This window comes from Tamandua tetradactyla, chromosome 19 (assembly GCF_023851605.1).
Source record: "Tamandua tetradactyla isolate mTamTet1 chromosome 19, mTamTet1.pri, whole genome shotgun sequence".
In the NCBI taxonomy this organism is placed as follows: Eukaryota; Metazoa; Chordata; class Mammalia; order Pilosa; family Myrmecophagidae; genus Tamandua; species Tamandua tetradactyla.
In genome coordinates, this window is record NC_135345.1 from 23820596 (window position 1) to 23834847 (window position 14252).

The following is a 14252-nucleotide window of genomic DNA, read 5'->3' on the forward strand; positions in this document are numbered from 1 at the left end:
CACAGGAATCGTTTTGATGAGGAAAATGCAGTCCAAGTTTCAAACTGGCTACTTGCAAGCGAACTTCGAGAGCATGACCTGTTCCTAAATGTGGAACTGCCCGTGCAAATGCCGTCACGTTGCAGCCCTGTTCTTAGGCAAGATGATCATTCTGGGATCTCCAGATATCACAGGAGAGGCAGTGTTACCTTCACTTCTCCCCCTCCTGCCTCCCCCAACCACACCCCCTAACTCTCGCCTCCACACTTCCACCCACCGTATACACTGACTATATCCACAGGAATATTTACTTACTACTAGTTTCTTCAAGTTAGTGTTCTCACATTTTCCTGGGCTTTTCTGCAATTCACTTTGCCTACACTTGGGTGATCACTATTTTGACCATGAAGAATTTTCATGAGAAAAGGGGTAATGAGGCTGGAACCAAGGCCGGTCTCCTGAGGTTTAAAGTGATTACATGAGGCTTATATCAATCTCATAAACAGAGTGACTTCATGGATCTTGATTCAGCCCCACATGGAAAGAAAGGGAAGGTAGGAAGAATTGCGGCCCCTTGTCCAGCTCTGTCACTATGCAGCAATTCAATTTGGGGCTGTTCACTTAATGATTCTGAGCCTCAGTTTCCTTACCTGTCAAATGAAATGGCTGTATTCAATTATACTAAGATCCCTGCCAGCTCTAAAATGCAGTGTTGTGCCTGCCCTGACAGAGACAGGTAACTCAGGAAGCCTTCTTCGTGCAGGGTGAATCCAAATGCTTCATTGTACAAAATCACCAGAAATCAGGGATGATATGCAAGAAATGTAACTGGTGCCCACTCTGCTGAAAGAGCCCAGTTTCATCACTTCCCTTGTAATGTGGATATTTAACCTCCTAACCATCCCCCCCCCCAAAAAAAAAGAACAGAAGAGAACTTGCAGAATATAATCTTTTCAACCATACATATTGGCTCTGAGAAGACCTGCTTCCATGGAGCTGGGCTTCTCACAAAGTTCAGGTATTTGCCCTGGAGAAACAGCATGTTGTCATCTTGTTTATCATTAATTCTGTTAGGCAGCACAGTCATTTGTAAAAAGAAATCCCTGCATGCACAGTAAGTGTGACGATACAGAGCTAACATGCTAGTTATTATTTACTTATGTCTATGTATGGATGTAATATAAAATACTAAAATGTGATTTGGTTTTACAACAGGTAAGCATTGGTGTTACCTAGAAGAGGAAGATTTAGAAAAATAGGGTGGAACTTAAATTCAGGATTTGGGAACTAGGAATAAGGTCTACAGCATCTGTGGAAAAGGAGTTTAAAGCAACCTGTCTCTTAATATAAGAGCCTCCCCCTTAAATAAAAATCTCATTGTATTTGGTGCAAAGAGACCTTACCTGTTTCTGATTTGGGGGGTCATCAGTTGGGTTATTGCTGCAGGTTTAGTAGTAGGAAAAATGGTCATATGCCTAAAATAATTTATCATGATATTGTTAGCAAATGTATTAAGCCAAGGCCATTTAACAGGATAGATAATTGATGCATCCCTGGGGGTTATAGAATTTTCCTGTTCAGCTGTTTTATTTGTGCATAGAACTCTGTTTAGAAAGAGGCAGAGGATTTATGTTTCCGTGTCATCTAGTACCACCTGGTTTGAAGGTATTTCTTTAAAGTTGAATGAATAGCAGCAGGCACACTAAATTCCTTAATACAGAATTTGGACAGGGATCCATGAAGTCATTGCTGTCAGCAAAGAAAGACCAGGTAAATGATAAACTTTGGTAAGGACAACACTGTGATAAACCACCAGCTATTATCAGACAATGCCGGACATTCACTGGCAGTATCCACTCATATGCCATATTTAATGTCACATTTTTCCACAGTCAGAGAAAAAGCACAAGCAAACACACATAAGAAAGCCTTATTTTCATGCCCAAGGAGGTTCAGAGGGGTTTCCCAAGCCAAAACCTCTATTATTCCTTAAAGAACCCAGGTTGTATTTTGCTTCTAGCCAGATACTCAGAATGGATTCATTCCTGACCTCTTTTGAAAACAAAAAATCTCTGACAACATACGAGGTATAACTATCTCCCATCCATCTAAGTAGATCCATTTCCACACAGAGTGCCTAAAAATAGGCAGCACCTAACCTTTTGCACAGCCATACAAAACTACAAAGTGGGAATTCCAGCCCGGCACTCTCTTGTGGGTATTTTCAGCCTGTGTGCTCTTTGTCTTCCCTATTACATTACCCAATGTTGCGTATTGTATAAAAACATGGGACCAGAATGGTTCTCTGGGATGTGTATTGCATTGCAACTGCTGAGGTATGCCCAGCTCAGACAGGGTACCAGCTGCTAAAGTCGTATAGGAATATTTGAGCTTGATTATTCTGTTTAAGACTAAATAAAATGAAACTAAGGCTAGTAATTTTCTGGAAAAAGCAATTTAAATAATAAATAATGCTACATGAGCTTATTCATTTTACTTACAATATTATAGTTTTGGGGGTTCTGATACTTCAGAAGTATAGCCAAACTAGTGGTCAATGAGAGGGAGGGTTATGGATTATGGGATGTATGAACTTTTTCTTTTCTCCTTTTATTTCTTTTTCTAGAGTGATGCAAATGTTCTAAAAATGATAATGGTGGTGCATATACAACTATGTGATGATTTTGTGAGCCACTGTGTACTATGTCTGGACTGTATGTGTATGTGAAGATATCTCAATAAAAATATTTTTAAAAAATAAATGAAGAGAAAAACAAAAACAAAAAAAAAGACTGAGTTAATATAGAAACACTCTAAATTACATGTTTCAATAAAACAAACACATATTTTGACTATTAATAAAGTGATAACTGGGAAGAGAAGTATAGTTAAATAGAATAATGAGAAGGAACATGCTATTGTAACACAACCAAATGTGGAAGAATCCCATAATTACAATGTGGAGCAAAACAAACCAGGTACACAAAAGTACATAACTTATGATTCCATTTATATAAATACAAAAACGGACATACCTAATTTATGGTGTTGGAAGTCAGAACAGAGGGTGTCTTTGGTGTTAGAGGGGCTGAATCTTGGCGGAAAACAGTTCTGTGAGCTAGTGATGGTTTCTTTCCTGCTAGCACTGCTGGTTACATGGGTATGTTTAGTTAGTGAAAATCCATTGAGCTGAACAGTTATATGTGCACTTTTCAATATCATATTATACTTCAATAAGTTGACAATATATAGAGAAGAGGAAGAATTCTTTCTTTATTACAAAGTTGTAAAGTTTGCTACCCTTCTGTTAAAAAATCGAAATGTTGAGCTTATCTTCTGAAAGGGGCCATTAAGCCACATGAACAAATAGCAGCAGAGCACGAATCAAGGGACATTAGGTCTCAGGTTCTTTGTTTGACCTTGGACAAAGCTGCTTCAACTTTCTAGATCTATTTTTCTTCTATCAAAAGATAGAATAGGATTAGGAGCTCTTGGTGTGTTTTGGTATGAATGAAATAAAGATGCCTTCCAACTCTAAAATTTTAGCATTTTACCCTTGATCCAAAATCCTGAATCCAACGATGTCGTTGACTTGGTTTGACAATGGGGTCTCCCTCTTTCAGTGTCTGGGTCTAGAGTTAGTCCAGATCTGCCACGAATTAACTGTGTGATTGTGGGCAATTTACCCAAGCTATGGAACCTCAGACTCCAATGGCATTATAAAGACCTATTTTATAATGGCTGGTAAGGTAAAGATTATCTTTCAGACTCAAGGAAATGTACATGAGCCCACTGCATAGCATATAATGAGTACTTGATAATGATACCTACTACTTTACCTACAATTATTCAAAACTTAATTTAATACCAAGAACATTAAAGTAGATGTATAAGTTAGCTTTTTGCTTGGTTTCCTCATCTAAAGAAAAATCTAGAAACAAAGCACAGCAGACTTTCCTTTTGAAGTTTTACATCAGGCTCACTTTCTATGAGTGTGCACAGAGTCATCACATAAGTTGTAGGCATGCCAGGTACCTGTTAGGTTTCTCTGCTTGCCTAAAGAAAGGTAAAACCAGTTTCATACTAGTCCTCACCTGGCTGTACCTCCACAGAGACCAGAAGCAGCAAAAACAGAAAATGGTTTCTGTTTCTGTTAGGCTGGCCACAAAAATTATGTTTCAAGAATTTCTCCCTTAAGAAATAAGACATCCATATGGTGCATGAAACTGACAAGATACCAGGAGTTTGTAAATGAGAGAGGAACTGCAAATAGTCAAATGATATTTTAAAAGGATGATATCTAAAATACCAACACAGGGAAGAGTGGAAAACAAAGCCACAGGAGCAAAACAATTCAATATAAAGTCAATTTTTACACCAGTGACTTACCAACTAAATTGTTTTAGCATTTGCCCTCTTTTCACAAATGTGTGGTCAATCATACAATCACTTTTTAAATTGACAAAATGACATAAAGACTGTGTTGTTTTTGTCTTAAATATTTAAGTTAACTTTCTTGCAATTTATTTTGTGCAAGGGAATGCTGACATATGGGTATATAAGTATAAAGCTATTAAATGCAATAGCCACTATCCCATTTAATGACTGAGCACTTGAAGTGTGGCTAATGAAAATCAAGATGTACTTGCTATATATGTAAAATATACATACGGTTTCAAAGACTTAGTACAAGAAAAACATGTAAAATATCTTATTAATAATATTATGCCGATTATATGTTGGCATAAAATTTTGGATATATTGAGCTAAAGATATCAAAATTAAATGTACCTGTTTGTTTTTTTATGTGGTTACAAGAGATTTCCCAAATTACATGTGTGGTGAGCAGAATATTCCTATTGGAAAATGCTAGTCTAAAGTTTTGCATTTCTACGTCTGCTAAGTGATATGACACATGCAAATATAACTAATGAATTACCAAATGAGGGCATTGAAGAATAAAAAGTGACAGCAAGGCAGAACCACAATTGCACAACTCTAGGGGGCATCATTCACATAATAGCTTGTGAAGGAAGATCCTTGGACCTGTACAATGTCCAGTTTTCGCAGCTCTGCATGAAATGTTTTATAATCCATCCTTCTTTATAAAATCTGGAATCCCCTCTAGAACACTCCCATAGCAACCTCATAAATCTTTTTCAACACCATCCACACCTTTTCAAAACATATACATAACAATGAGATGCAAATTTAACATAGGGCTTAAAAAGTGAGGTTTACCAGTACTCCAGAAGGAAGAGGGTGAAAATCAGAGTTGATCATATTACAATACTCTAATAGGATGTGGAAGAAGGCCAGGGAGTCAAAGTATGTAAAGTCTAAACAGGAATGCAAGATTCTCAGGAAGGCTGACTTCTTCCTGGAGACTAGAGGCATTTTTCAGAGGGTAACATTCACTTTAATTACAAAATGTACCTGCCTCTCTCCTCTAAGGGAGAAAAGCCTGTTGTTGCATCTATCATGCAGCTTCAATTTTTGATGCCAAAAATGACTCAGTAAACATAGTTATGTTATAGTATACTATTTCTTATCCGATACTCAAATTAATCTCAAGGCAGTGCTGGCATTAATTCAATTTGACGCCTGTACTTAAGATTTCACATAGGTGCCTCCATCCGATTCTTCTTTGCAACTAATAAAATCTTAATTCACGGTAATATATTTATTTCTAGTTCAGTTCATGTTAAGGAGTGCAGTGCTTTACAGAAAACTAATTAATATCAATCATATATTATAACACTTTTAATGGTTCAGAGGAAAATCCTACACTGGGGGAAAGATTAGATGAACTGAGGGGTCTGAGCCCATTCTACTTACTCTATTTTTAGGATTTGAAGAAGAGATACCAAACATCATTTCAAATATTAATTTAACTGAAGGTGTGCATCATGGGAAACTTGGGAATTAAGAACCCTGCTTCTGATCCCTAATAGGGCATTGATTTGATGTGGCCCATAGATGTAATTTATACTCTCAGAGACTGTTTTAGACCTATTTTGTGTAATAACCACATAATTTGCAAGCTGGTAAAGATATTCAAATTCAGATATGTGGCACTATTAAAATAATGAACAACTTCACTAATAGCATGCATTCCGCAATTGCTCCTAACAAGCCTATTTTTATGTAATGTTTGAGCAACGCTGATAGCATCATGTGTCCTGGGATCCAGCGAATGGGATGGTTTCAGTGTGAATCCTTTTGCCTATGGAAGGTTTGGTGCCCCCGGAGTTGTGCAATGGAATGACCCACACATTTCACTGTGACCTACTTTTAAAAGGCCTAATCCTCCCCCCGACACAACAAACTAGAGCAGTGGGTTACACAACTTTGAAAATTAGAGAAAAACAAACAAGCAGACATATAAAAATCCCTAATGCTACAGGTTTCCTGAAATGCTTGGTCATAAAATCCAGTCTTTCAAAACGAGGCATTTCAACAATTTTTCCACATTGACACTCTATCAGTTTTTTTTTTAAAGATAAACACACACTAATCTTTCTTTTTTTTACCTGCCTCTTTAACAATCTACACACAGACCCTCCAAATCTGATATATTAAACAAAACAAACTGCTCTTTAGAAACAAAACATAATCCAATTGCCAACAGCAAAGTGGTTCCTAGGTGCAGAGATACTGCCTCCTGGTACTCACTTTCCAAACCGAATCCATAGACGATTATCCAGGATGTGTGCCATTCATTTTACTGCTGTGTAAATACTTGCATCGAAAGTTGAGGGAGCACTCACAACCGAGGCTTAAACATGCTACTTTTTAATTCGCAAGGGCATGGTGACGTGGGAGGGCAGGTTGGAGTCACGCTCAATGAACTCCACAATAGGGCACAAATCTGAAACCCAATCTCAGCCAGATATGGACGTAAGAGCAAATATGTACAGTATCATGTGCTTTCCAACAGCTCTGAGTCTCGAGGGAGCTCTTTGACATCAGCAGTTGAGACAGGTGGTTCCCTCTCCAACTGTGGAAAATAAAACCCTAGTGCAAGGCATTAAGTAAATATAGCAGTACTGTAATTTTTCCTCGGTGCTCTCTGCCTGTGATTTCTGTCTCGTGATGAGATTTTATCCAGTGAACCCGTTCAGGACATCCCTCCAGGCTAATAACTGACTAAACGTTTGCAAATTGGCTGGTACTGGCATTTAAGGCATGGGCAGAGGACTCGGTTTCACTACGACAATTAGAAGAAGTGACTTTTTCTCCTTTCGTTTATGGGGAATAGGTTGTGAGGTGCCTGCCCAAGCCTCTGCTGAAATATGTCATGTGCCTTTTGTCCCCTGTTACTGAATCAACCCAACAGAAAGACAGACAAGAGCCAGACCGTCTTAAAATCACATGCATAGAGCAGGTTCACACCAATTATATCCAGTTTGAGTCTGAGAACTGAAATCAGCTGAGATGTCCTAAGCCCTTTGTGGCCACAATTATTTGCTTTTGAATTTAAGAATTACTAGCAGAAGGGCACCAGTAACATGTGTATAAAATTGCTTAATTCAGCTTCTATTTCCCTTTCTGAGCATAGATACTTTTACACTCTGATAGCCGCTGGCTCTTAAAGCATTCTTCTTTTTGTTGTATCTCCTTAGAAACACAAATCTTGTTCCCTGGCAGCGGTGGTGCTAAGTGCTGTACCACATGCCCAAACTAGTTCTCCCTCACAGCTTTAATTCACAGTAAGTGGCATGAAAGGAGGTCAGCCTTTCTCAAAAAAACACTCAGAGTTCTTTTTTGCTTCAGAATCTATTTTGGAAAGCCACACTCCCTAGTAGATAGAGAGTGGCTTCCCATTTTGAAATTCTGGCTATAAACCTATTGACAACTTTGTGGGATGATCTACAAAAAGGCAATCGCTTGGACGTGATTGCTGCTTCAACTCTTGGCCCTAAATCTCTCAGAGAATTAAGGAAACCTTGTAAGACAAGGAAGTCAGTCCCTGCCACCCCTTTTCTACCCCCAAATAACACCCTCATTTGAAAACTACTTATGGTATGCATACACCTTACAAAGTTTCTTTCCTGGGGTGACCAGTGAATGCTTAACTCAATAATGTCATCTTAAATTTCAGTAGTAGATTTCTGTAGTAATATACCAGTGCTATCAACAAGTCTACAGAGTGGGAAATGAAGCAAGTTCTCCCCATTTGCCCCTATCCTCCTTCAGCTTAAAAAAAAAAAAGGTTTTCCTCTACTTCGCTAAAGTTTCTAGTTCATAGATCATTGAGTTAGAATAAAAATATGGAAAAAAAGGGAACATCCAGCATTCAGGGAATACTTACTATGTGCCAAGAACAATGCTGAGCCCTTATATGGATTATCTCATTTAATCTTCACACTAAGAGTTGGAGTAAGTACTATTATTATGCTGATTCTAGGGATAAGCACCCCAAAGTTTAGAGAGATTAAGTAACTTTTCTAAAGACATAAAGCTGATACATAAGACACCAGAGACTGGAACTCAGTCTTGTCTGACTCCAGAAATTCTGTTCTTATCCACCAAGCTGTGCAGAAAAATAGCATTTTTGTTTGTGCCTGACCATCACAAATCAGAAAGGAGCCACAGCTTCAGTTTAGGAGGAAAGTGAAAACACCACACACACTTAGCTGAAGCCACTAGAAGAATTAAGAAAAGATAATACTGAAACAGGGCACAGCCAACACATGGCACCTTACTCGGGTCCAAAAGAACCTTACCATAAGTGTCGACGAATTGGGTCTTTATTTCATATGAAAGGGTACACTCTTCTTGCAGATCAACCTCTAAGGTTAACTTAGGGTGTTTGAAGTAGATCATTGAACAATACCCCTGGAGGAGAAGGACCCCTTATTATAACACCAGCCAACTCCTTTAAATTAAATGAAGACCCCTGTTGAAGGCAGCCACTCCAAATAAAGGCCAGAGTAGAACATATTTTAAGAACACATGGCAAACCTTATTCCAAAGGTTTTTTCCATACCATCAATTTGTTTCCACGCAAGTCTCTATCATGAGTTGTATTCAATGTGGTTTTCTCACTCCAGGACAGAGCTCAGCAAATGGACTTTATCTTTGCCTCTTAAAATGAGTAATAGAAACAACCTACAATATATATTTTGCAGCCTATGCTTGGAAATACAGTTAAACATGGGAAGGTCAGATTGGTAAGGGCCATTCAAAACTCATTCTAGCGCCAGCCTTCAGAGAGGGGGCGAAAATATGGGCTTGCTGAATCTCTTCCAATTTAGAAAATAAAAACAAAACAGACTCCATTGAAAGTATTTCCAAAAAAAAAATAATAAAAATAATTTTAAAAAATGAGAACAATGAGTCTTTGGCCTTGATTATGAGTAAGGTCCAAAATACCTGGTCACCTGGCAGACTGGGCTCCATTATTGGATGGAGTAGGTTCTAAAGTAAATGGTGCAGAACCTAAAGCCAGTGTAGGCTGCCTCTTCTCACGCCCTCATACCTTCTCACACCTGGAAGAGCCAAGGCCAACGTGGTGGCCTTTCGCCACTTGGGAAAGTAAGCATGTTGATACTAATTCTGAAAGCCCCACTCGAACCACTGTGCCCACACCTGAAAAAAATCAAAATGACACTGATTATAACTGATTAGCAATGAAAGTTGCATGCTTTGATGTAACATTTTAAGGTCTGACCCAAAGGCGGTGATTAAAAAAAAGAAGAAGAAAAGAAACACTTTCTAAACGTGCATTAAGCCAAATTCACATTCGCTATTCTTTTCTAGGTATGCAAATTACACCACTAGAAACAAATGCCTCAAAGCAAATCAGCACTGGAATGGATGCAGAGTACATCAGCTGTGAAGGGCCTGAAGTCAGCAAGCAGTACCAGAATCACAAACACATGTGTGAGGACCTCTTCACTACACCGTACTCCAAAACCGGGGATTGAGCTGTTTAATGTTGAGTCTCAATTTTTCCATCTAGAAAATGGGGATCAGATCAATTTCATAGGTTTATCATGAGGATGTGACAGGATTAACTGAGGGGATGCAGATAAGAAGACTTCCAGTGCTTAGCCTGCAGCGAGCGCTAGACAAATGTTCATCTCCTTTGGTCAAGTTTCCTACATCCTTTCTCTGGTCCCCCAGCACTTAAAAATGAAATATATGCCTTCATATTTCTGTACCTATTATACCACGGAGTGGACAATGAGATTTATCAATGCACAAACATGTATGGGAAAGAGTGCCTCATGTTTCTCTTTGTGTGGGTGCCCTGCCTACATGGAGAGCAGGGAAAGAATGACAAGTCTCTCTGGAACATAAAATGAGCCCCCCAAATTGAATGTGTATAAGAGAGACATTTTTTAAAGATCAAACATTAATGTGAAAGAAAAATCTTGAAAACTTTGAAGTCCAAAAGTGATGTTTGAGGAGTGAATGAATGCAAAATAAGCCAGTAACAAAATAACAAATATTGTACGGTCTCTTTTAGAAAATAATTATAAGAAATTGGGGCCTAAATTATAAGCTTTTATAGCAGTCACATTTAGTCCAGAGCTGTAGTTATTATTTATAAATTTTTGAGAGGCTGTGCCATATAAGAATAACATGGTATTTCCTTGGAACTTTGGGTGCCTGTGTGACACCTAAGATGCAGAGTTGGAGCTCTGCAGCTCTGAAAGTCAGCACTGCTGCATACAACAACTGTTAAAGAAATTGAAGAAGAGATCAGGCTTCAATTAAATATAAGAATGAAACTGATCAGGTTGGGACTAAGGTAAATCAGAAGACAGGTGTAAGCAGGACATTGTTTGTATTTTAGAACTTCACTATCCAATGAGACAAAAGAAAGAGAGGTTTATTTTGCCCAAAACCTAAACTTTCTGTAGCACATAATCTAACTCAACCTATATGGATAGGTCATTTAAACAGCCCAAACACTGTCCATTTAAAACAACAACAACAAAAAAAAAAAAAAAAAACAGTCCAAACACATGGGCTGGGAATGGGAATGAAGCTTATAAATCTGTATAGCTTAATGTAATGCCAGAATACACCCAAGAGCATGTTGAGCAGATAATTAGAAAGTATTGGCAAAGTCTCTTGAGGAAGTAGAAGAAAAATACAGAAATATTAAACTTCACCACCAGGGAAACCCTGAGACTATCTTAAACATTAGGGACTCTTAAGTCAATAGGCTAAGCCCTCCATCTTGAGGCTTGCCCTTGTGAAGCTTATTTATGAGGTGGAGAAACTAAGCCTATCTATAGTTATGTCCAAGAGTTCCTTCCAGAGGGCCTCTTTTGTTGCTCAGATGTCTCCTCTCCCTCTCTAAGCCTAACTCTGCAAGTAAAATCACTGCCTCCCTCTCTATGTGGGACATGACATCCAGGGGTGAAAGTCTCCTTGCCCAAGATGGGATATAAATCCTACAGATGAGCCTGGCCCCAGCAAAGCAGGATCAGCAATGCCTGCCTGACCAAATGGTGGAAAAGAAATGTAACAAAATAAGGTATCAGTGGCTTAAGAGAGTTCAAATAGTGTCAAGAGGCTATTCTGGAGGTTACTCTTATGCAAGCTGCAGCTAGATATTGTTATTTACCATGGTTTGCCAAAACCATTTCTGCCAACCCTAAAAAACACCTAGAGCTCTATCTGAGATTCTACAAAAGTTTCACACACTATGATTACTTTCCAGAAACCTACAACCTCCAGATGGTTTCCTAGGCCAGATAAATCCTGAAATCCAAAGGGGCCAGCCTCTTCAGAACATCAACTGGTTCCATCCCTTTATCCCATACTATCAACAGCCCTTTCCAACATGAAAATGTTAAAATGGGCATTATCCAAATATTCCTAAGGATTTGGAGAAAGATCAAAAGAGAAGGAGGAGTTATAACAAAGAAGATAGGATTTAACAAATGAGAATGGCTGAATCATTATATTGATATTTCTTTTAGTCTCCAGTATCTTGGAGCAGTAAGAAGGAAAAGACTAAAATTGTGAAAAGTCACCCATCTTAAACTCTGAAATCTGTTCTATAACTACTTCTTATCAATGTACTTTGAAATTTATTGCTTTTTTTGTATATATATTTCACAATAAAATATAAAAATTAAAATTAAAAAATGATGGTTGAATTCACTGTCAATGCTTAGTCATTACAAGTTTGGACAAATAGATAAGGAAAAATACAGCACAAATTGCCATCAAATGTAACTTTCTTTAAAAGGACTAGTGACAGAAAATACCAATATTTCTAAATTTCAAGACAAAAATATGAAGGACTAATTGAAAAATCAAAGTTTTAAAAACTCAAAAATAGGATAAATGCAATAATTTCTCATTCAGGAAAAAAGTGGAGGGAGTGGGACCTGAAAGTTAGTTTGTTCACATGCAGTGTTGTATAGCTGCATCACTAAAAAAACTACTCGATAAAGACCCGGACCTCAAAATAGTGAAACAACTGGTGACAGAGAAAAGAAGAAATATATTTCTAGAATTTATATACTATTTTTATAAATATTATGTTTAATGACTACCATTTGATGGAGGAATGCAGAATAGTGTGAGATAAAAAAAGAACACCATACTGTCTGGAAAAGTGAAGAGTCCTATCTCTTCAATTCATGTCCACAGTTGTTATTTATAGTCTTATAGTCTCAAACAGTAACTTTAGACCTGTCAAAGGGTACAGAATGGACTTCCGTCTCCCTTACATGAACTCTGCCTAGAAAATACAAACTGTTCATTCTTTCCCTTTCTTGTAAAAGTAAATAAGTTTGAACCTAAAAAATTAAAATTAAAAATTCCTGTTAAAAGGCTCATTTATGGTAAAATAATAACTTTACCTCCGTAAGTCCATGACAAAGATAAAGACATGCCCCCAAAATCTCTCTCCATGCAGCCACATGTGTGAGAATATATGTATCTACAAATGTATAGACCAGAAGATCAAAGGAGAAAAAGCCAGCTGTTGAGTCCATCAGTAAATAAGAATTGTCTATGTTTCACATGATTTTCCAGTATCCTACCACAGGCTAAAATTATATATTGTTTGCATTTCTGTCCTGAAAGCACATGCTGTCTGAAAATGGGTGGAAGACCAGACACACAATCAACCAAAATACCCATGTGTGAATATAACAATAGCAAGTGTATTGAGGGAAAAGGAGCAAGGATCAGTTAAGATCCAATTAACTGTATAAACATCCTAGAATGAGTACCAACTAGACCCAGTGAGGACTTTTAGGAGGTTCTGTCCCATAAGAAATTAAAAATTAAAAAACTATACTCATTACTAGACTCTATAGGTATAAAAAGCTTGGTAAAATTCTAATCTTTCTCACGTTAGCTGTGTCAATGATTATTTTGGAACATCAGATATAATTGTGTTTCGAAGGAAAATTTGGGTGCCCTTATTTGGTATCCTGTTTTGCTAAGCGTCCTAAATGCTAATTTAGTGTAATATTGTATTGGGTATTGTTTTGTATTTAGTGTATTGGGTAATTCTCCATTGGTGCCAACATATAAATACAGGAAAGCAGAGACATAATTTACCAGGATCTTGTTCATCCATTCATGGGCCCTCTAATAATAAAATTCTGAGATCCCGAGCAACTAGCTGCAAGAAAATGTACATCACTGGAAAGGAGTACATAGATTGCTCTGACTTTTTTTGCAGGAGAAAGTGGTGCTTTTCAGTGATGCAGGAAGTTGACAAGCAGAGGGAGGAAGAATAATGTAGGAGAGGAAACATTCTTTGAAATAAGACAAACAGGCACAAAACTTGGCTCTGATACTTCCTAACTCTTTGGAATGAGCCAAGATACTTAATTTCCTTGGGCCTCAATTTCTTTATCTGTAAAAGGGAGATGATCACAGTGTCTTTATGGAGTACATAGTGACCAAATACCTAGCTAGGCACTTGGTAGATATTTGGTAAATGTTAGTTCCCCTCAATACTAAGAGAGCTATAAGATGAATGCAAGTTGAGGTGACAAATCATATTTCATGCAAGGTCCAGCATTAGCTGCTAAGAAAAACATGAAACACAGTGAATATTGAGATTTTGCTCTCAATTAGGTGATGGGATACAGCTACTTACTCAGTCTTATTGAAAAATTGGTCTTTTAGACTACAGAATGCCATGAAGTCACTAGAAGACCAGAGATATAAAATCAAGAAGAGTTTGGTTTTTTTGTAATGTACATTATGGTGTCCACCATGTATCAATCACTTTTCTATGTGTTCTCCACGTTATCTTCTGATATGGGCATTAATACTAC

General features: G+C 37.7%; 1 protein-coding gene across 2 annotated transcripts in view; it reads right to left on the bottom strand.

The window, feature by feature from the left end:
- The window catches only part of PPARGC1A (PPARG coactivator 1 alpha), a 328446-nt gene that overhangs the window by 112585 nt on the left and 201609 nt on the right, over positions 1-14252 (bottom strand). The window contains exon 1 of one of the 2 annotated variants that reach the window (XM_077136512.1): positions 6655-6779. The exons of the other annotated variant lie outside the window; for it this stretch is intronic. Within the exon in view, the coding sequence (XP_076992627.1) occupies positions 6655-6672 (18 nt within the window). The 5' untranslated portion in view covers positions 6673-6779. Of the gene's footprint in view, positions 1-6654; positions 6780-14252 lie in introns of those variants that run through there. 2 annotated transcript variants of the gene reach the window in all.